The following is a 22,190-nucleotide window of genomic DNA, read 5'->3' on the forward strand; positions in this document are numbered from 1 at the left end:
TAATATGTATGCCAAAATTAAACTTAGTTAGTCCAGTATTTTCCGAGAAAATAGGCTGTGACAGACGGACAGACAGCAAAACGCACGTGTGATCCTATAAGGGTTCCGTTTTTTCCTTTTGAGGTAAAAACCTTAAGCGAAATCATTTTGTATTACAGAATATGGTCTAGTAATGCTGAGTGCAGGTTCTGAACAATATTTTGTGGCGGACTCGCCTTTCATTTACTTCATAAGAATCAGAGCGCTGGGTATTTTTACCGGCGCCTTTCGAGCTTCGGTACAAACCTCAATACTGTAAAAGACTATAGCTGTAGAATTAGATAGTAGTTGTAGTATCTGTATCATCACTAGTGTTATTTCGGGTAGCTAAGATATATAAATAAATAATATTAACCTATAAGGAGTTGAATATCACTTAATTGGCTAATGCACAAGAGTTCCTTACGCGAAAAATGTATAACTTAAGGAATTTGTCTATGCGAATATAATACACTTTATATTATTTTATTTTATTTATTTTATTTTATTTATTTTATTTTATACATACATACATAATAGTCGAAGTCATAAGAATAACTGGAAACACACAGTTATCCATTTTATTTTAGTGATAGAATCGGCGGTCTGCTAGATCCTCGTTTTGACCTGTACAACACTACTAACTGTACTAGTCTGTAGTAGACTAGTACAGTGCAAATCGCAAACGGAACTAGACAACTACGAATTTTGGAATTCTTATTTTTTTTTCTAATTTATGATTTTTACTAGGCCTATGTCCAGCAGTGGACTGATACGGGATGATGATGATGATGATGATTTTTATTAATTTATGATCTTTGTTAAAAGCATTGATCTTTAGTGCAAACAACTTAAAATTATTATTACTAACTGATACATTTAACTTTTGTATTACAGAGTTCGGAATATATGTAATGATGCTAAAACCAGAAAAATGGTTTAAGGCAGACCGACCGTTTTTGTTCTTCCTTAACGCCGGCTCCACTGCTTTGTTCAACGGCTCCTTCCAATCCTAAGTACAAAATTCAAAATTAGGGTCTTATACATTATTGTATCTTGCACGTGCATTATCTTTTCAATATGAACATTAGCCCATTTTCACTGTTATTGACTGCCGGGACAAGCTTCATTCTTACACTTCTTTGAAGCCAACTTCAGCCTCTCAAAAGGAGTTCAAGTTATCCCGCCATCGCCATTTTATACGTATTTATTAAAACTAGCTAAATTAAAACATTAAGTAGTTTTACATCACTACTAGACATAGTAGGTTGTTCATGTTAGTTACTTTTAATCTCGTAGTTCAATTTGATATTTATACAAAAAAATGTTTTATCATATCTTATTACGTTGGTTTTCCAATCAGTTTTGAAAATCACTAATATCTACTATTTAAACTAGTAAGCACTTCATACTTTGGCCATGGTATAATAATATACTCCGCCTGGTACTCCATTCCCGTCTTTTCTAGGTCACCTAACTGACACGGACCTACGTCATCATGCGACAGCGCTATATGATAATATGCGATAGCGCTATATATAGCGGCCATGTTGTTGTGACGTAGGCCCGTGTCACTCTGGGAATGGAAGACCATGTTTTATTAGACTATGACTTTGGCGGCACGCTACTGCAACGCTGATCAAGGCATCTTGCTTACTGTTGCTATAGCATAAATGCTTCTAGTTTATTAGATATTTGTTATTTTCAAACTTACCCCGTTCACGAAGCTATCCAATACATCTGTACGGCTACCATCAGTTTGGCATTGACATAAACGCTATCGTGAACGTAATTTACTTTCGATGCATCTCGCTCGTACTGGCATATTAGCGCGAAAGAGATATATAGAAAGTAAATTACGTTCACGATAGCGTTTATGTCAATGCCAAACTGATGGTAGCCGTACTGATATCACAACACATTATTGAAATATTTTATATCTACTTAGAATTAAAAAAGAAATCGATTCATAAATGGTGTGCTTTCGTATGCTTAATAAGGCCCACACTAGCGTCTCCCGAGCGTTGTCGTCTAGTCAATTCTATGGCTGCTTGACGCATCGTTTGCGGAACTGCGCAGCGACGCTATTTTCCATAGCTGACTAGACGCCGACGCTCAAAAGACGCTAGTAGTGTGGAGTGGCCCTACAATTCAAATAAACGTCAAATTGCGTTTATATGTAATTGCTTAAACGGGTAACAGTGGTTAAGTGAATCAACGAGCAACGGTTCGGCGTGGCATCTCTATTATTTTGAGTGAATAATAATAGAAATGTTTCTACGAAAATTGACAAGTGGGACCTGAAGGTGAAATTACAGTGAAGGGTATTATGCGTAACTGTACCAAGTATGAATACTTATTACCCAACTTATTAGCTAAAGTTTTTTGATGTGCTCCCTACTGCATGTTATTTTAGAAAGCAGCACAAAAGCCTAGTGCAAACACTGCGAACTTTGAATATCATTAGTAACAATGATATCTTCGATGACCGGTTTGGCCTAGTGGGTAGTGACCCTGCCTGTGAAGCCAATGGTCCTGGGTTCGAATCCCAGTAAGGGCATTTATTCGTGTGATGACACGGATATTTGTTCCTGAGTCATGGTTGTTTTCTATGTATTTAAGTATTTCTATATTATATATATCGTTGTCTGAGTACCCACAACACAAGCGTTCTTGAGCTTACTGTGGGACTTAGCAAATGAGCAATCTGTGTAAAATGTCCTATAATATTTATTTATTATTATTTATTTATTTATTGTATCTCAATACATATTTAGAGATTGGTCAAGAAATTGATATATTTGCTTTTATATAAATTAAATTCGTATAACAACTCCAGAAATCGGAAATCAAATCTCTTTATGAAACATCAAAAAGGGATAACATTTTTGATTTTGCGTGTTTCTATTGATTTGACGACTGCAATACAATTTAATTTATGAGTTACGCAAAGTATCGTACACTAGACTGATCGCCTTCAGGTTATCGCAATACAAACAGGTTAGCTTTTCACATTATTGATTCTAAATTTGCACGTTTGCATGCTGCACGGACTTTTTGTTTGGGATATATCAAAAATAGTGGCCAGGGAGCTTAGAGAGAGAATTTGCTTTGCTTAATGAAAACTGCCACACCATGTATAATAACCGTGAGAGACGCAATATTTAAAAAAACCAGTTTGAACTTGGTATTTTTTTAGTTGAAAATTCGGTAATAGGTTGAGTAACTGTCGAATGTCATCATTGGTGACTATATACGTGGTGGGGAAGAGATGGTGTAATGGTGTTCTATAAAAGTGGCCAAAAATGGAAACCCAGCTGTAACTACCTACTCATAGATTTACTGACTGATTTATTCTAATACAAAGTAAATAATGGTGATATGAAGTTTGATTGCGTTTCGTGCCACTTTTGTAACTACTATTTTGACTTTACTTCAATTAATCTTCTTATTTTCAATAATATTATATGTCTAGTAATATTTCTCTCTGCTTTTCCTCTAGTAAGGTATAAATATTTCCACAAAATAATTATTTTCGTAATATCTGACAATACTTACATACAAACGGACACTGGACAGAAATTGATTACAGTGAATATTGTAAATGTACCGATATGATAATTATATGTATCCTTAATTAATAAATTGTTAACGTATTATTTTCTCTATTTTCAGAATTTGTAGGGTATGGTTCAGCTCTCCTACCGCCGCCGGTTAAGAATTTTGCAGTAGACAGACCATTTTATTTTGCATTAAAATCTACGTACACTTTATTCAATGGTATTCAGACATTTAAATAATATAATAAATTCCCTGTATAGATTATTATTTTGTCTCTGGATTACAGAGGAATAAAAATTTCGTTGTTTAATGTTTTTATTTTAATTTAGTATATCCTTCCGTACCTACCTACAAGGCAAGTAGTAGACAGGTGGCGGTATTATGGCCCCAGAATGAGGTAGAAGTTATTAAAAATAAAACTTAGTAGGATAAACTCGTACCTACAATCAAGATTAATACAAGTACACAATGTGAAACTGAGATAGATTAAAAAACTACACTAGCAATCATTTGTACACTCGCAAGCATTATTAGCATGTATTTATTAGTATTGAAATACCTATTTCGATAAGAATATTTACCTATTTAATCTTATAGAACGTTAAATAAATAATAATAAGCTCAATTTAGGGCAGAGACTAACGGCCCGATTCTAACTTTAAGATACGTCAAATATTACGACAAGATACGATATAGATTAGATATATCAGTGTCAAAACTGGCGTTTTTGTTTGAAGATACGTCACTTTTGACACTGACATATCTAATCCATATCGTATGTAGTCGTAATATTTTACGTATATTAAAGTTCGAATCGGGCAGTATGACGCGTGTGCTGCTGGTTGTAATAATTATATCAAAATTAAATGAATGATGTTACTTTCACAATCGCTTGCGGTTGTTCTAAAACGACAGGCAGAAGTCATTAAAGTACAAGGCCATTACGCACATTGATGTCGATGTAAATATAACACCACTTTCATTGCGACTATATCAATCTAGATCCTGTATTGTACCAATAAAGATTATCTTATCTTCTAGATCAGGGGTCTCCAAACTTTTTTACCTGAGGGCCATATTGCGCCTCAGTACTTTCGCGCGGACCACCCGCCGAGGGGGGGGGAAGGGGTCTGGTTGCTGCTGTTAGGGCTTGAACCCCTGGAGCCTGGCTCCCGCGGGCCGGATTGGAACGCTGTCGGCAGGCCGGATTGAAACGCTTCGCGGGCCGGATTTGGCCCGCGGGCCGGGGTTTGGAGAGCCCTGATCTAGATAGATGATCAGTTTGAGACTGTCATACCGCTATGAAATAACTGTTATGATATAATATGAGAAACAATTTTACAGTGCCGCATAATGATGGAATAAGTTTTTTCGTGAACATATTCCAAACAGGTTTGATCTTTTGTTTTCTGCACGTTTTGCATGTTTGGTGTGACTTAAGGGGGGTAAGAAAAACAGTATGAGGGTTCCCTACAAGTGTTTCTCTTACTGGGGTAAGAGATGGGCTAACTTTAATATTTTTATGGAAATGGATACATTTTAAATAAAGTCTGCCAATTACCGATGTATAATTATGTAACAAACATTTTATGCTTGGTTGTGGCCATATATTTAATTTTTCAATGATATTATGATATCTAGCTGATGATGATGATGATGCTTCTTTATAATCTTTGTCAAAAATAATTTCAAATTATCAATAAACTCTACGTGGTTGCATGCTAAAGGGCTATTCATAAATTACGTCATTTCAAATTAGGGGGCGGGGGTCTGGAAATCGGATGATGGTAGCATGACGTAGGAGGAAACGGGGTCATTTGGAGCATGATTCTGGATGATTTTAGGGAGGGGGGGTCCTAAATCGTCAAAAATCTATGACGTAATTTATGGACAGCCCCTAAGTAGATTTGTTATTTTTCATATATTTTTTCTTAATTATGTTTTCTCTATTTTCAGAATTTTATATTCGACCCCCAGTGCCTGCTGTACCACCGCTGGAACAGTATTTTGTTGTAGACAGACCATTTTATTTTGAATTAAAAGCTACTTATACGTTATTCAACGGCATTCAGAAGTTTGATAACGTTTGAAAAACATTGTTGTTCGAGCATTATTGATAAATAAACATTGCTTGCATTTATTTGTCGTTTAATTCTGTTAACTCGTGATCCGAGTTAACAGCGCCATCTATATGATTTCCAATGTACTTACTCGAAACCTAGATGGCTTGTCGATAAAAGATCGATAATCAATACGCATCCAATAAAGTACGTAGTTCTCAATGCAGCCCATAGGTGGCGCTGTTATCAATGTAAGGGATTTATGCTAGTGAATTTAAAATAATTACATCATCCGACATCCGCCCACGTCTGTACTTATTAGGTTTTAATCTGTACTTATTAGGTTTTAATAAATTTAATATTATGATATCAGAATTATAAAGCTTTTTTATAATCTTTGTCAAAAAATGATTCCTATTATCAAAAAACTCTATACAGTTGTTGCATCCTAAGTAGATTCTAAATATTATTTCTTACTTAAACATGTTTTTCCCTATTTTCAGAATTTATCATTCGACCCCCAATGGCTGCTGTTCCGCCGCTGGAACAGTATTTTATTGTAGACAGACCATTTTATTTTGAATTGAAAGCTAATAACATTTTATTCAACGGTATTCAGAAGTTTAATAACATTTAAAAATGTGTTGTGTATTGATAAAGATAAGATAAGATTTGATCGAGCATAATTGATAAATAAATTGTTTGCATTTATTTGCCGTTTCTTTTCAAACTGGATTAGCAAATAATGACCTTACTTTTAGCATTAAGAAATAATTAGCTAACCATTATACGCTCACTCAATTCATGGCTACTACAAGTTATTGACAAATTCACACATTTGTTTTGAGGTTTTGACCAGTATCCTTATCATGAGTGTGTCACTGTTAAATTTGTTAGCGACTGCGTAAACTAACTCACATCACAATGCATCTCTCTCGTACTGACATTGGTGCAAGCGAGATGCACTGCGTTTGAGTTGACGCAGTCGCTAGCGCTTAAGGCCGCTTAAAACTCAAGGTACTGGTGACGGTATAGTTAGTGTTAGTGTTTGGAAATATCAAAAGTCAGGCAAAAACTTTTCTATTTCAGCGTTTCTCGTGGCGGAGTCGTTTGCCCTAGTCCAAGTCCAAGAGCTGTACTTTGACGCCGACCGTCCATTTATTTTCCATCTTAGGCAAGGAGCCCGCACACTTTTTAACGGAGTCGTTACTTTCTGAATTTAATGTCATACCAGTGTTTATAAAAAAATGATAGATAATAGTGATTAAAATATTCTACAATAAAAATAGTTTTGTTCTATGTTTTAAGTACTTAGACTCTTTGATTGCTTTTTAGAGGGGTAAGTAGGATATTATATTTTTCAGTGTCTTAACTATAACTACCTACCCTAAATAGTTTGTTAGTTACTAAGTATTTTTGTTTTGCTAACCACTTCTACCTTGCGAACTATTTTTAAGATTCTCACTGATGAACAAGAAATAAAGTTGAATTTAATATAAAAAAAATGTTTTTATCATTATTTCCTTACCCCTTAAATAATATATGTGCAACAAGAGGGGTATCTAGAAACTTGGCATAAAACTACGCATTTATTCAATGTATGTAGTTATTCGTTTAACTTTTATCTTTTAACTTAAGGCAGTTGTCCGACTAGCAGCGATAATGCGAGTAGCGACCGTCCGCGCGAGAAGAATAAAAATATACAGTGTAACATTAGGTATCTAATCGCTGTACTACGCTAAACAATCACTGTAAGATTTTTAAGAGGAGACACGCAATCAGGATGCAGTCTCCCGACGCTACTCGCTATTTGCAGCATTCCACAGAGGTCCACTTTGTCAGGGACGCGACGATTATGGCAGCTACTTACCATTGAAAATAAAGCTTAGTTATCATACGTTTTCGTGCCAAATTTTGGCGTATTAGCTACAACAGTACGGCTACCACCAGTTTTGACATTGACATAACGCTCACGTTTACGTAACTTACTTTCTATGCATCTCGCTCGTACTCGCATATGCGAGCAATAGTGCAAGCGAGATGTACAGAAAGTAAATTACGTAGACGTGAGCGTTATGTCAATGTTAAAACTGATGGTAGAGGCTCAGAAGTGTCAAAAAAATATCGTCACGTACTCGATAATTTTCTGGACTGCCCCATTTTGCTGACAGATCGCCAGCAGTCGGACACCTGCCTTATCGTGATGGACGCATTTGCCTTTTTCAGATTTCGGTGTAACGTACCTGAGCGCATACGTAACGCCTGATATCTACTTCAAGGCTGACCATCCATTCATCTTCACTCTTAAGTCGGGAGAAAGCGCCTTGTTCAGTGGCGTTTACCATAATTAGGTACTTTTAATTTTGCCTAAGTTATATTGTAGTTGGGGATTGGGTTAAATTTAAGGTCATTTGGGGTAAAACTGAAAAAGCATCCAAAATCTTTTTTCCGAGTTGAAAACGAAAACGATACAGTCATCACAAAGATAACTTTGCTCAAGTATTTTGATTGCTGCAAAATAAAATAAAATATCTTACCCTTCGGACTCTCAAATTTGAATGTCATTTGCCATTATTAGCAAAAAATTTAAGAATTCGGTCATTATCATAACGTCAATAGTTCTATTTGCTTTTAAATTTAAGAACAAACTTTTTACCCTATTTGACCTGAATTTTTTAAAACACTACGAAAACGGGCGCTTATTACATGTAGACGCAAAACGCTAATATTTGTACAAAGGCTGAAAGGCTAAGTGTGAATTTATATTGGTGAGTAGGTAAGCGCTTTCTCATTATAAATTAAATATACTTTAATATTAACCAACTTTGAAATGTGTATAACAAGTATGATCTAGAATAACTGTACTGTAAACGGGGGTTACTTTGAATCACGGGAAAACATTGATCATCGATTTTTAAACTAAATCAAATCGGTTTCTGAACGCTTTCATGATTATATTTCTGTTAAGGGTAATAACCACATCATTAATTGCTTTATTCACATTCAACGCGCTCCACACATAGGGAATGCACTTGCACATTTCAATTAAACTAGTGGTTAAACTACATATTTGCTCACTCCGGATAGCTTTGCTTTCAAAGATGAGTTCGAAACACGGAAGAGTAAACCAACTAGTTTGAATACAAAATGGAAATGGAAAAGTGTCTATTTTCAAGTTCTATTTACAAAACCGAAAGGGTATTTACATACCCCCTTTTCCATGTACTATATAATATAGGTACAATAGAGATGGGCATTGTGTTTAGTAGTAAATTGTTGTTTGATTTAGGTACTATTTACTAATATACCGTATACCTACATATTGTTTGTTAGTTGGTATTATATTGCATTAACTATTTGCATGCTCGGTTAAAAATGTGTTATGCCCACTTGACTTTTATACCTTGTTAAAATAGTTAAGTGCTTGTACCTTCTTATCTTCTACAAATTTGAGTAAAAAAATGTTTATAATTTCAGGGACATCGGTGAGCAGATGCGGCCGCATGGTCATACAAATACAGAACAAATGTATTTATAAAATAATAAATAAAATTTCAAAATTTCTCTTGTCATTTTATTTCAGTCACATCAATGGTTAAGGTGACATTCGAATGGCAAATACTGCTGCATTACTGCTGCGGCAACGACGCTTTGTCGCTGTCGCATTACTACCGCGAATAGAACGTCCAATCCGTCAATCATATTACCAATGAAATTAATTACACAGTGACAGCGTCATCTACTGATGCAGCTGCTACTACTATACAGCTGCTGCCATTCGAATGTCACCTTTATACAGCCAACTGCCAATGAAAGAAGAAACAATAAGGTAAACGTACTGGTGCTCGACGCGGTCCCAGTACATGTCATCTTGAAACTTAAGTCATTGTCAATAGAGGTGACAACAAGGTGTAATCAATTGGGCATTAGCATGTCGAGCACTAGTACGTTTACCTCATTTAAACGCAAAACGGATAACATTATGTAGAAACTTGCATAAACAGAGTCAACATAGACCCATTTCATTACTTTTGAATACTTTTCTATTGAGTAAACATAAAATACTTTCTTCTCAGTATGTTGCTCTTATCTTATATGCCATAATTTATAGACTGAAACGGAACCAATATTTACAATTTCCAGCCACGCCAAGTTGCCCGCTAAGATTTATGTGAAGTAAGACACGGCCTTACATTAGCATTGCCAAGAGTACTGAGTCTAGACGCAAAAGTCTCGAAACTAAGCGTAATAGTTGGACACTTAACCCCTCGTATGCTACATGTCAATTTTGATCATTGAAAACAATAGATTATAATTCCCACGCACGGATCCGTGTGTTTAAGCATACGAGGGGTTAAATTTCAGGCACGTATTCTGATTTTAAGAACAAGTTATGGATTAGATCTGGATTAGTTTATGGATCTGATCTATCAGTTTCAGAGATCTGATAAATCAGATCCATATTATTAAACCAACCTGTTATTAAAATCAAAATACGCATATCAATGTATTTCCCAAAAATGATAAGCAGCTGGTTCAAAGGGCGAAGTGTTTAATCTTATCTGTTGCCTGTTGGTACATATTCTTATATCACAACACTAAAATATGTGCTCATATCCAGTAACGATAACGTTGTCAACTGCGTTCCAAAATTGGCATTGTGGATGTGGGCATAAGCACCGTGGGGACTCCGTTAAGCTGAAATGGGACTGGGCAGGCACATCTGCCGCATGCACCCAGAACGCTGGGCCAAATTAGCCACTTGATATCGGGGTAGAGGAAGACCCAAACGGAGATGGCGGGACGACATCGATACGTTTTATGTGTGGAGTGGCGGGAGTGTGCATTAGACAGAACCAAGTGGCGGGAAAGAGGGGAGGCCTTTGCCCAGCAGTGGACACACTAATAGGCTAAATAAAAAAACTTGTCAACGTGCATTTTGATGCATGTGAATTAAAACCTAAGTACCTACATACTTTCTTCATCTCCGCTAACCTATCCATGAGTATTAGGTAGCACTTTCATCGAATTCGAATGTTCCACAACCTAGGACTTTTTAGAAGATAGGTGCTTACGAAAAAAAACCTCTGAAATAACAAAGTGAGCCCTAGGATGTAGGTATGTACCTACTATGATTATTTAACTTGCAGTAACTAGAATGGTAGAAAATGCCATGCACTTTATTTTTAATCTGTTTTAGTTTTAAATAAGTTTAAACACGTCAAAGCTATTACGTTGCAGTGGTGTGTCTACAGGTTTGTTGTTTTCATAAGATACTTAAACTTTTTTTTAACTTCAACTATTTCTTCAACTTAATTGTTCTGTTATGTGTGTGTGTGTGAGTGCTAATATTGCTATTTGTACAAAGTTTGCTTGTGTGATCGTTTCAGCCCATACAACCATTTCCAGTCGCCGTTACGACGCGGTGTTGACACATCTTGTGTCGACACCGTCTGTTTCGGTCACAATTCCAGTCGCAGAGTCGTCGCCGTGTCGACACAGTTACCAGAAATGGGGAAGGGTCGACACATGACACAAAGTGACATAAAGTGTGGTCGCCGTGTGCACACATTGTTTCGGGTTTGCGACTACTTTATGCCAAAATCATTCGTTCATTCGTTCATTTTGTTCCTGTCAAATGGAAACTGTCAGATGGAAAAATACTTAAATAAAAATAAGTGACATTAATACGCCATCTCTAAAACGGATTACAAGACGTAATTATATATTGTTTGCATTTATATTACAATATGACTTAAATTATTATGGGGAATTAAACTGCTCGAGTGATTTGATAAACTAAGTGTAATATAATCAACGCGCCACCACATTGTTTTAGTTTAGCCGGAAATGAAATTGTTTACTTCTCAGTGCCTGTGTTCATAACTATATTATTTGAAGCATTTTTAGTACTTCGATGCGTATACTATACTTAAATAACAGAAATAACGCTTTACATACTACGAAACTTGTTAATTATGATGTATAAATATGGTTTAAGGCTGAGAAATATTGCAGTCACAAAGTAGTTGCAATGTTTCAACTTTGTGTCGACTCTGTGTTGACACATGACACGCGCTGTCAAAAGTAATAACAAAGTTACTGGTATGTTACTGGATTTGCAAAATGGCTCCTTGTGTTGATTTGTTTTCAGATATTCTCAAAGTGTAAAAATGCCGTGGTCAGAGATGGGCATTAATCGATTAACTGTTTATTCGACTAATTAATGGAATAAAAAAAGTTAATTCTCAAATTTTAATTGCGATTAGTTTAGTCGACCTAACATAGATTGAAATTGAATTAATCTGAATATTAATCGAATAAATTATCGATTAAATCTCGATTGAAAGTTGACAGGGGGCCATTTTTGTACGTAAAAATAATAGAAATGTCTTGCATGCAGATGGTAGCAAAACACTTTGTCATAAAAGTCGAGATGGGTGTCGATATATAGGTTTTAGGGAGTGCCGATTTCGAAAATAATGACCATTTTGGAAACCGAAATGGCGGCCATGCACTGTGTCATAAAAGTCGTCATGGATGTCGTTTTATACGTTTTAGGGGGCCCCAATTTTGAAAATGATGACCATTTTGGAATCCAAAATGGCGGCCATGCACTATGCCATAAAAGTCGTCATGGGTGTCGTTTTATAGGTTTTAGGGGGCGCAGATTTCGAAAATGATAACCATTTTGGATTCCAAGATGGCGGCCATGCACTATGTCATAAAAGTCGTCATGGATGTCGTTTTATAGGTTTTAGGGGGCCCCGATTTAGAAAATGATGACCATTTTGAAATCCAAAATGGCGGCCATGCACTATGTCATAAAAGTCGTCATGGGTGTCGTTTTATAGGTTTTGGGGGGCGCAGATTTAGAAAATGATAACCATTTTCGATTCCAAAATGGCGGCCATGCACTATGTCATAAAAGTCGTCATGGGTGTCGTTTTATAGGTTTTAGGGGGCGCAGATTTCGAAAATGATGACCATTTTGGATTCCAAGATGGCGGCCATGCACTATGTCATAAAAGTCGTCATGTATGTCGTTTTATAGGTTTTAGGGGGCCCCGCTTTCGAAAATGATGACCATTTTGGAATCCAAAATGGCGGCCATGCCCTATGTCATAAAAGTCGTCATGGGTGTCGTTTTATAGGTTTTGAGGGGCGCAGATTTCGAAAATGATATCATTTTCAATTTAAAAATGGCGGCAATGCACTATGTCATAAAAGTCGTCATGGATATCGTTTTATAGGTTTTAGGGGGCGCAGATTTCGAAAATGATGACTATTTTGGATTCCAAGATGGCGGCCATGCACTATGTCATAAAAGTCGTCATGGATGTCGTTTTATAGGTTTTAGGGGGCGCAGATTTCGAAAATGATGACTATTTTGGATTCCACTTTTATGATAAAATACGTAGCCGCCATCTTGGATTATAAAATGATCATCGTTTTCGAATTCTGCACTCCCTAAAACCTATAAATCGACATCCGTGACGACGCAAGTTATCTTTATTTTCAGATCTAACAAATTGCTACAGAATACAAAGGACAAAAAAGAAGCGAGGAGGTAATGAAACAAGCAAAAATACAGATGATTCCTCGACGCAATTGGGTGATTCTTAAATTATGTCCAGATTTTTTTGTCATAAAAGTTTATATTTTTCACATATTACTCTCTCAAGTTCCGTGACATTTCGACCTTGTAATTTTTTAAGTAAATGTTTTTGTTTATCTATGAGGATCTCACTAGAATAGTATAATCAAGGTATGTTTATATTTGATGAATGAAATAGTAACGCAAAAAAAATATATTTATGTCTTATATTCCTGCCGAAGACTTTTATTTTACCTTTTCCTTCTACACAAGTTTGGCCAAGTAATAAGAATTTAGGGCTCTCAATTTTATTTTGACTTCTACAACAGTAAAGCTACAAGGCCATGTTTGGTATCGTTTTCGTATAAATTCGCAGTACCAAATTTAGTTAAGGTATCACATTGACACCATTCCGAAGTAAAAACATACAAACTTATTAAAATACTTTCTTTTAAACGCCTCTTCACGCTTAAACTGCTGAACAGTTTTAATTTAAATTTGGTACACATATATTTTGAGTCCCGAGACAGAATATAATAAGTTATCTCAAAAATCATCCTTTAAAGGTGTGAAATGAGGTGTAGGGGGGAATTCAGAATTGACTTCTTGAAGTTAATACTGTTTAAGTTTAGGTTTGAAGTCATGTTTTTTCATCATTTTTAACTAAATCAAAGATGTAGACCATCCCAAATTTCATATAAATCGGTTCAGCGGTTATTGATTTCCCGTACAAATTTCCACGCCACATTTCACACCTTCAAAAGATGATTTTGGTTATAAGATCTATCTTACGTCCTGTTCCGGGACGCAAACTATTTCTATACCAAATTTCAACGAAATCGGTTCAGCGGTTAAGCGTCAAGAGGAGTTTCAAAAAAACCGGCCAAGTGCGAGTCGGACTCGCGTATTAAGGGTTCCGTACATTAAGTCCGACTCGCGCTTGACTGCACATTTCTAATAGGTTTTCCTGTCATCTATAGGTAAAGAACTATTTTGTGTATTCAGACGGACATACATACAGACGCACGAGTGATCCTATAAGGGTTCCGTTTTTTCCTTTTGAGGTACGGAACCCTAAAAAGATTTATTTTTATTTTGTGGAATGGTGTCAATGTGATATCTTAAATGGATTCAGCACCCCAGATTTATACGAAAACGATACCAAACACGGCCTAGCACCTTCACTGATATAGATATATCAAGATAAAATTGAGAGCCCTAAATAAACTTTCAAGAGCGGATATCTCAAAAACTATTCAACATATCGAAAAAATTGACTGAATAAACTTGTAACAAATTAAATTAACTTTCATTTTGTACAAGTGGCCATGTCGCTGAGATGAATAGTTTCCGAGATATAATCGAAAAACGGGAAAATGGGACCTTCAAAGCCCCCTCTCTCCCCCCCGCTCAAGGGCTACGGCCGGGGACTTTTGATATGTTCACCTCCTAACTTGTCAAACCGAGTTACGGAGTCAAAAATTGTGTTCCGAGCATTTCCCTCTACAACTTTTGGAGCATTCGTTGCCTGACCTAAGTAGCTTATTGAATTTCTTTAAAAACTTTTCTGTAAAAGGTTGACGGGTGTTGGGTGTTTATATGGTTTCGGTCGATTATTATCATTTGCATTGCCCATGATGACTTACTAGAATTACGAGCACACGAGACACTAATAGTAGTTTGACAAACCTTGGTTTTCAAGAGGTATTTTATATTGACATTTGCTGTCACAAATTTGCTGTCAGATTTAGTCGCAAACCGCACGCAAAGTGCACACAAATGTGTCGACACCTTGTTACGGAAAAGTGTAGACACGGCGACGACACTTTGTTTCGAAACAATTCTAGACACATTGTGTGGACTCTGTTACGACACATCTGACATTTAGTTACCACTTTGTGATTCTGCGACTGGAATGGTTATATGGGAGGCGCTTTGTCTAACTCAATCATAGGACTTTATAAATTAAATTAATTTGTTTTCCGAGAATACAAATAAAAAAAAACAATCAATGTAAAGACCATTTCTTATTACTAAGCATAAATTGAGGTCACTTAACAAAATTATGTCATGTTATAGTTTATGTCATGTTATTGTTATAGATTATGCAATTTGTAATTAGTAACAATGTTAATTAATTGCTTAATATGCCATTTGTAATTAGTATTAATATTTTAATACTAATACCTTAGTAGATATATTTTAATAACGATGTGAGTATTTGATTGCTGTTTTTACATGGATGAGTTTTCCTCAGCTTAATTCACTATGATTTTAGTCTTAGAACTTTCAAAGCCATACACATATTGACGTCGTAAAAATGGGACGATATATCTCATGCCTTAAATTATTTATTATCAGTGTGTGAATCGCCTTTTAAAGTTTCTGGTATTCTATTTCTAATTCCTTTCGTTTTGTGGTGGTAGTTTTTTCACTACGTATTGCTTCCCTAATTCTTCATTTTATATGGCTATGTTCTAGCAAATTATTAACAAGTGCTTTAGATTTCAGCGTTCCTCGTTCCCATGGCAGCAAGTTGGCCTCCACCGACAGTGCCGGAATTTATTGCTGACCATCCTTTCTTCTTCAACCTGAAGGCAGGAGATAGCGTACTCTTTGGTGGAGTTTTTGCCAACTAGGTAAGTGTTAGGCTATGTCGGGTACGGCCTGTAATACGAGCAAAAAAATAATCTGTATAGTAACAGCACCAGTCATGGGACATTTAAGAGGAAATTTGGAGTATTTATGATATTTCCCTTGTACATGTAAATGGTCTTCCGCTTAGCGTGTTAAAAGATGAAAGTCCTATCCGCCTTTCTTGTTTTAGGCGTGTTGTATCAAAGATACTGCAATGACTTTCCACATAATTAACAAATTAAAACTATGCTTTTTTTCTCCAGTCATGGACACCAAAGCTCCAGTAATGGGCCCCCGGTAATGGACGTGGATCCAGTAATGGGCCCCCTATAATGGACATTGCTCTATCAGTATAAAATATTGAAATGGGGAATAAGTTATGGCAAAAAAATCAATTTTTGGTATAAGCTTTTATCGCTGAATGTATTTTTCTTTCCACAGCCAATTATTATTGTATTAGATTCATCGAGACAATTCTAATATACCCAAACACAATTAGTTAGGGTTTATTGCGATAAAGTTCCCATGGCCACCTCCTGTCTCCATCATCAGATCAAGTCCATGTTATCATAATATTGCATTATCATCCGATTTGCATACTTAATTACGTACTTACACAAAATTTCAACTGAATCGGAAATCGAAAAGTGGGTCAAATTCAGCTACCAAGATTTGACCCACACTAACTAACAAGGCAAGTTAAATAACAGTTTGGAAAAACGATATTAATTTATCCTAAGTCCGAGAATACCTCCTGGTTGACATATTTCGTAACTACATTTTACTTCTGTATTGTTTAAAACATGAAATTATGGCATGGCAAGCATCATTATGTCTATTGTCCCATCATAGGAGGTATGCAGTTTTACAGCTCCTATAATGGGATTGGGCCAAATACCACTATTTTTTACATCTGTGGAGTCACAACATAGTGTGTTGTATACCTTATCTCATGGTAAATGCAATTAACATAACACATTCGACGACCGGTCTGGCCTAGTGGGTAGTGACCCTGCCTATGAAGCCGATGGTCCCGGGTTCGAATCCTGGTAAGGGCATTTATTTGTATGATGATACAGATATTTGTTCCTGAGTCATGGTTGTTTTCTATGTATTTAAGTATTTATATATTATATATATCGTTGTCTGAGTACCCACAACACAAGCTTTCTTGAGCTTACCGTGGGGCTTAGTCAATTTGTGTAAAAATTTAATGTCCTTAATATTTATTTATTACTTAATATTTATTATTCTAGTTTTCATCAATTATTAATTAATTAAAATTTTATAAATTAACTCACCTCTCTTAGCGAAGTTGTTAAGAATTTTTAGTGATATTTTTTTTCAGTGGCACGACAACTTTTGGGTTGACGCACATTTCTTAAAAAATAACCGAATTTAATAAAAATTCAAACATAATCAGCTCTAGGACTCTTATTTATGATAAAAATATATCCAGTGTTTATAAACTACTTTTATATACTTATTTTAGAGGAATTGTGTTTTTTGTCCCATTACTGGTTCCGTGTCCATTATAGGGTATACTACTATATGTGCGAATTTTAATACATAACTTGAGTTTTGATTTTTAGTACACTTTAAAGTTTATTCTAAGATGCAATGTATTGTTAACTTTGTTATGATTAAGGCGTCAAAAGCAACGTCAATCACAATGATAATGGCGTACATTGAAGATAATATTAAATTTGTATGAAAAATAGGAAGTCTAAAGAAAGACTTCATAACTTTTAAAAGTTTTTGAACCAAAGTGTCACCGTTTGAGGAGTACACAATCAATGTTTTAATTATTTGCTCGTGTTACAGCCCACATTCGATATAATTAATGTTGCATCATTGCTTCTCTTTTATAATTTGCAACATCTATAACTTAAGGCATTTTTTTTAAGAAGAAGCAGTCCTATAAAAAGTCCTTTCTTCTCATGAGTTTTTAGATAATTAAAAAATAAGGTTCCTTAGCAATCAGGACCACTGACTCACTTTCCGTTTTGCAAAGAAAATTAATACGTATTAATATAGGTATGTACTATTAAATATTTCAATAAAACCATACCTACCCTATTTTATAAACGCACTAATAGTGTTTTTATTTTTTAGGGCCCAACCACCGACGAATGCATTCACTGCGGACTGCGGTGGATAGTTGCGGACCATAGAAATGTTGAACAACCTAACTAATTTGATAAATAAATTAACTGTTGCGCAACTGTTTTTTTCATTACAAACATGCAGTGGTAAACCCACTAAAACTAACTATAAAACATACCAAATTAAGTAGTTAAGTTCTATTTTCATATTTCTAAATTCTAAAAGTAACCTGATATCGGTTATGAATTAGGGACTATTTATTACACACGCTTTTTCCTCAAATAAACATAAAACACATTTTATTGATATGGAGATTTCTAAAAGTTATGTATTCGAATAATTTATCCTGTGGATGTTCTTTATCTTCCTTTTGTGTACGTATTTATAATTTTTTTGCCTATCGATTCTGTAGCTAAATTGCTGCTTTCTTGATTTATATTTGTTACAATCTTCATAATATTCCATAATTTTGTGTACACATTCAATCTTTTATTTTTATCTGTCAGAATCTCTAAATTATATATCTAAACACAGATTTGTTCAAGTCAAAGAATTTAATTTCCGACTCTTTTCGTACTTTGTCAAAGTGACAATCAATATGAAAGTCGCTAGAGACCTCATACTACTGTCACCATGACAAAGTACAAAATGGGTAGGGAATTAAATTCTTTGACCGTACCTAAAACATATACAGATTTGTTTGTGTAAGTATTTATACATTTTGCATTATTAATAAATGTTATTTTCAGCGTTTGTTGGACTAACTGCTGCCGCATACCCTCCTCCACCGGAGAATGAGTTTAAGGCCGACCATCCCTACCTGTTCCTCTTGAAGACAGGGAGCACCCCACTTTTCACTGGAGTGTTCGTCAACTAGGCACGTAACCCCATTACCATTAACATTACCTTTTACCCATAAAACTTAATTCTAGTGATTTCCTTGAGTTTTCTTTTCAAATTACGAAAATAATAGTAGCCCGAAAATTAATCAGCATATATACATTTATGTTGTGGCATATAAATATGGCTGTGTGGACCCTATATGTAATACACTTCCATTTAGACGTAACGAAAATTGGACCGTAACGGAATTGTGCAGATGCTAAAAGTAAGAAGTTGATAAATATTTGTCAATTTAATACTATACAGAAAATTTAAGACAAAAATTATAAATTCACCACTTCGGGCAAAATTTTAACACTCAAACGCCTCGCAGTCGCCTATGCCTAGTTCAAAAAAAAATTTTTTTTATTATTGCTGGTTCAAGACTTCGTTTTTGTTTTGTTGTGTGTTGGTACTAATTTGGCTGTAGAGATGTTTATTTTTGCGGTGGGAGGGTAGTAACATTAATTGCATGTACAAAATACGCAAGTAAGTATAACGGGTTAGCACTGATTGACTAGCACGTCACGTCATCTTTTCGCGGATTAGCAAAGTAATATTTTGGTTTTAATTAATGTAGAGATGCGTTAAAAGAATTTTATTTCCACTAAGAACTTTTTACTCCACCACTGCAATGTTTGGTTTGTTAATATATGTATAACAATAGATCAAATAGATGCACTAATTATGACATGTTCCATTTCAGAGTCCTGGCGAAGAAATATGAGCAGTACATAGTGCCTACAATAGTATTTAAGAGCATCTAGCGCCGCACAAGAAACTAATCGTAGATTACGTCTGAACAAAATAAATAAATCTGAATCCGTAATTATTCATATCGTGTTTTATTACCGTATGTTTTTAAGTTTCATTATTATTATAACGAACAATCTTAAAGTTTTTTTAGAAAACTAAGGTAATGTCGATACCGTTCATACTCTGGCTAACCCTCTAAAAGACAGGGAACGGCAATAAATTACAATTTTGGTTGAATAAACCATTTTTAACTGCGCGCCACTCAAAAGCACCTACGCACGGTCACATCTGAAGTAATCTTAAATACGCCGGGCGCCCAAATGAAAAGATGGTTAAAAACAGCTGGATATCTCTATTATAAGTATTTTCATATGAATACTCTACGAAAAAAGTTCCTTCATCGTTGAGAATATTTGGGTGCACACTTACCCTTAGACCCCTCGAAAACCCGAGAAAATCCCAAGATTTTGACATAGGTACAAAAAGGTAGGTTCTGAATTAGTGATGACTAAAAATTGTCATCTATTTGAAATAATCAAAAAGGAAGCCGCAAGTACAGTTAGTTTGAATTAACACATGCAATAAAATTTAATTTAGGATACCATCTTGAACTATTAATTGGTATTTTATATTTTAACCACTTCCCGTTAAAATGTTAATAAAATTAGTCTGCTACTTTTGTTACTACACTAAATCGTTATCTATACCTAGTTACCAACGTTTAAATCCATTAAACATCATATGCACACACAGACACACACATCTACTGATGCCAGAAGTAAGCCAATACAAAATTACTTGATAGCACGACGCCTTTGCGTTTTTAGTTTTCAAAAGGTTCATATTAAATTTATAAACGAGTCCTTCGCGTAATAAAGTGAAATATAGCTCGACAAAATTGTGGCTTTCTATTAGAAAAGGGCCCTTATGCTTCATGTGCATAAGGACATTTCTCTGATAGAAAGCCAAAATTGATTTGTTTCGGGCGAAGTGGGCAGATCCTCGAATCAGATCAATAGTACTTTAGTTTGTGTTACAAGGGGTCAAAATGATATATTTCCGTCAAGGGCGGACATTGAATCCTGAATGAAGCGATGGATTCTACAATAGAATCCCGATCGTAGTGAGGGATCCTAAAGTAGAATCCTGAGCGTAATGAGGGATTCAAGTGTTAACGCCCAAGACGAAATAATTTTGATAGGTACCGTCTGACACATACTCCTGTTCACATCAACTATGAGGAAAAAAAAAAAAAATTAGTGTTGACACTACAGTGTTGCCACTTTTTAATTTCTACTCTTTTTTGCCAGGCTGTACATACGATGTTCATAGTTAATTATATTAATATCTTGTACTGGCAATGAAATGTCGTTGAACAGAAAAGTGCCACTTTGTTCCCTCCTAGCAGGGAAGAAAAATCCATTTTCTGATTAGGTGATGTGAAAAATATATGCCGAGCGCTATTCGACTTTACATCTAAGTAAACATAAACAATAATAGATTTTAATTATAAAGCTCTAGTGGGGTTCAAGCCCGTAATTTAAATAGAATTTCGCTCGATCCGTTTACGTGTATCCTCGAAATATTTCGAGCGAAATTCTACTTAAATTTACAGAGTGACCCGTTAAACTTTATATTAGGTAAAGTTATCTATGAAATTGGCGTTTTTGTTCATAGATATAAGTCTGATCCTAGTTTTTTTTTTTTTTACAAAAGTACATACACAATTACAATAAAACTACAATATGATTTCGCCAAACTGCTTGACAGCAATTAATTGTTATTTTTTATTGTTAAGTGTTCAGAATTAAGCCTTGAAAATAGGTCTTTTCATGTGCTGTCGGTTCGAGTAATAAATTACTTATATTTTTCTAATGGTACCAATTTTCAAGAAATGGAGATATTGAAAACATACCTTAAAGGTGTCAAAAATTACTGGAAAAATTTTGTTTGGTTTGAATTAGCCATCAAAAAAATATCCGCAAAATTAATTGTATGGAAATTCGTGTTTCGTTGAAATTCTCCGAACAAAACGCCAATTTCATAGGTAATGACCTAATATCTAATTTAAGGGTGGCGCACGCTAGACCGGGCTGGACCCAGGCCGAGGTGTCCGACATATCATTTTCTATGATGGCTGATCGGTGATCACGTAGTGCTTTCCATTGAAAACGAAGCGCCGGAAGCTCCGGCCCGGCCCCGGCCCGATTTAGCGTGAGTCATACTTTAAGGGGCCCACTGATTAACAGTCCGCCGGACGGTAGCGGCCTGTCAGTTGTTCGGAACTGTCAAAATTTTGTTCTAAATGACAGGCCGATACCGTCCGGCGGACTGTTAATCAGTGGGCCCCTTTAAGTAGCTACATAAAATTTGAGTCTGACGGGAAATAGGTACTCCCGCTTAAAAAAATAAAAAAAATAATACCTAATTTTATTCCAGCGTTCGTAGCTCTTGCAACAAGTCTCGTGGTCAACCCGAAAATATACGAGATCCGTGCCGACCATCCCTTGCTGTTCGTCCTTCAGGCTGGAGACAGAACACTCTTCAGCGGAGTTTACCACAACTAGGTATAG

General features: G+C 35.5%; 1 protein-coding gene across 16 annotated transcripts in view; it reads left to right on the plus strand.

Moving 5' to 3' along the window:
* Nucleotides 1-22,190, plus strand: part of LOC134793832 (alaserpin-like) — a 48,656-nt gene extending 26,466 nt beyond the window's left edge. For 4 of the 16 annotated variants that reach the window (XM_063765552.1, XM_063765544.1, XM_063765546.1 and 1 more), the window contains one exon: nt 5,536-5,719. Coding sequence is in view for 10 of the 16 variants with exons in the window: in XM_063765533.1 (XP_063621603.1) it covers nt 5,536-5,669 (134 nt within the window). In the remaining 6 variants the exon portion in view is untranslated. Of the gene's footprint in view, nt 1-915; nt 1,035-3,693; nt 3,890-5,535; nt 5,720-6,142; nt 6,351-6,728; nt 6,872-7,865; nt 7,991-15,747; nt 15,876-18,728; nt 18,857-22,056 lie in introns of those variants that run through there. The other 12 variants (XM_063765549.1, XM_063765543.1, XM_063765545.1 and 9 more) reach the window with 9 other exon arrangements.

This window comes from Cydia splendana, chromosome 9 (genome assembly GCF_910591565.1).
Source record: "Cydia splendana chromosome 9, ilCydSple1.2, whole genome shotgun sequence".
NCBI lineage: Eukaryota > Metazoa > Arthropoda > Insecta > Lepidoptera > Tortricidae > Cydia > Cydia splendana.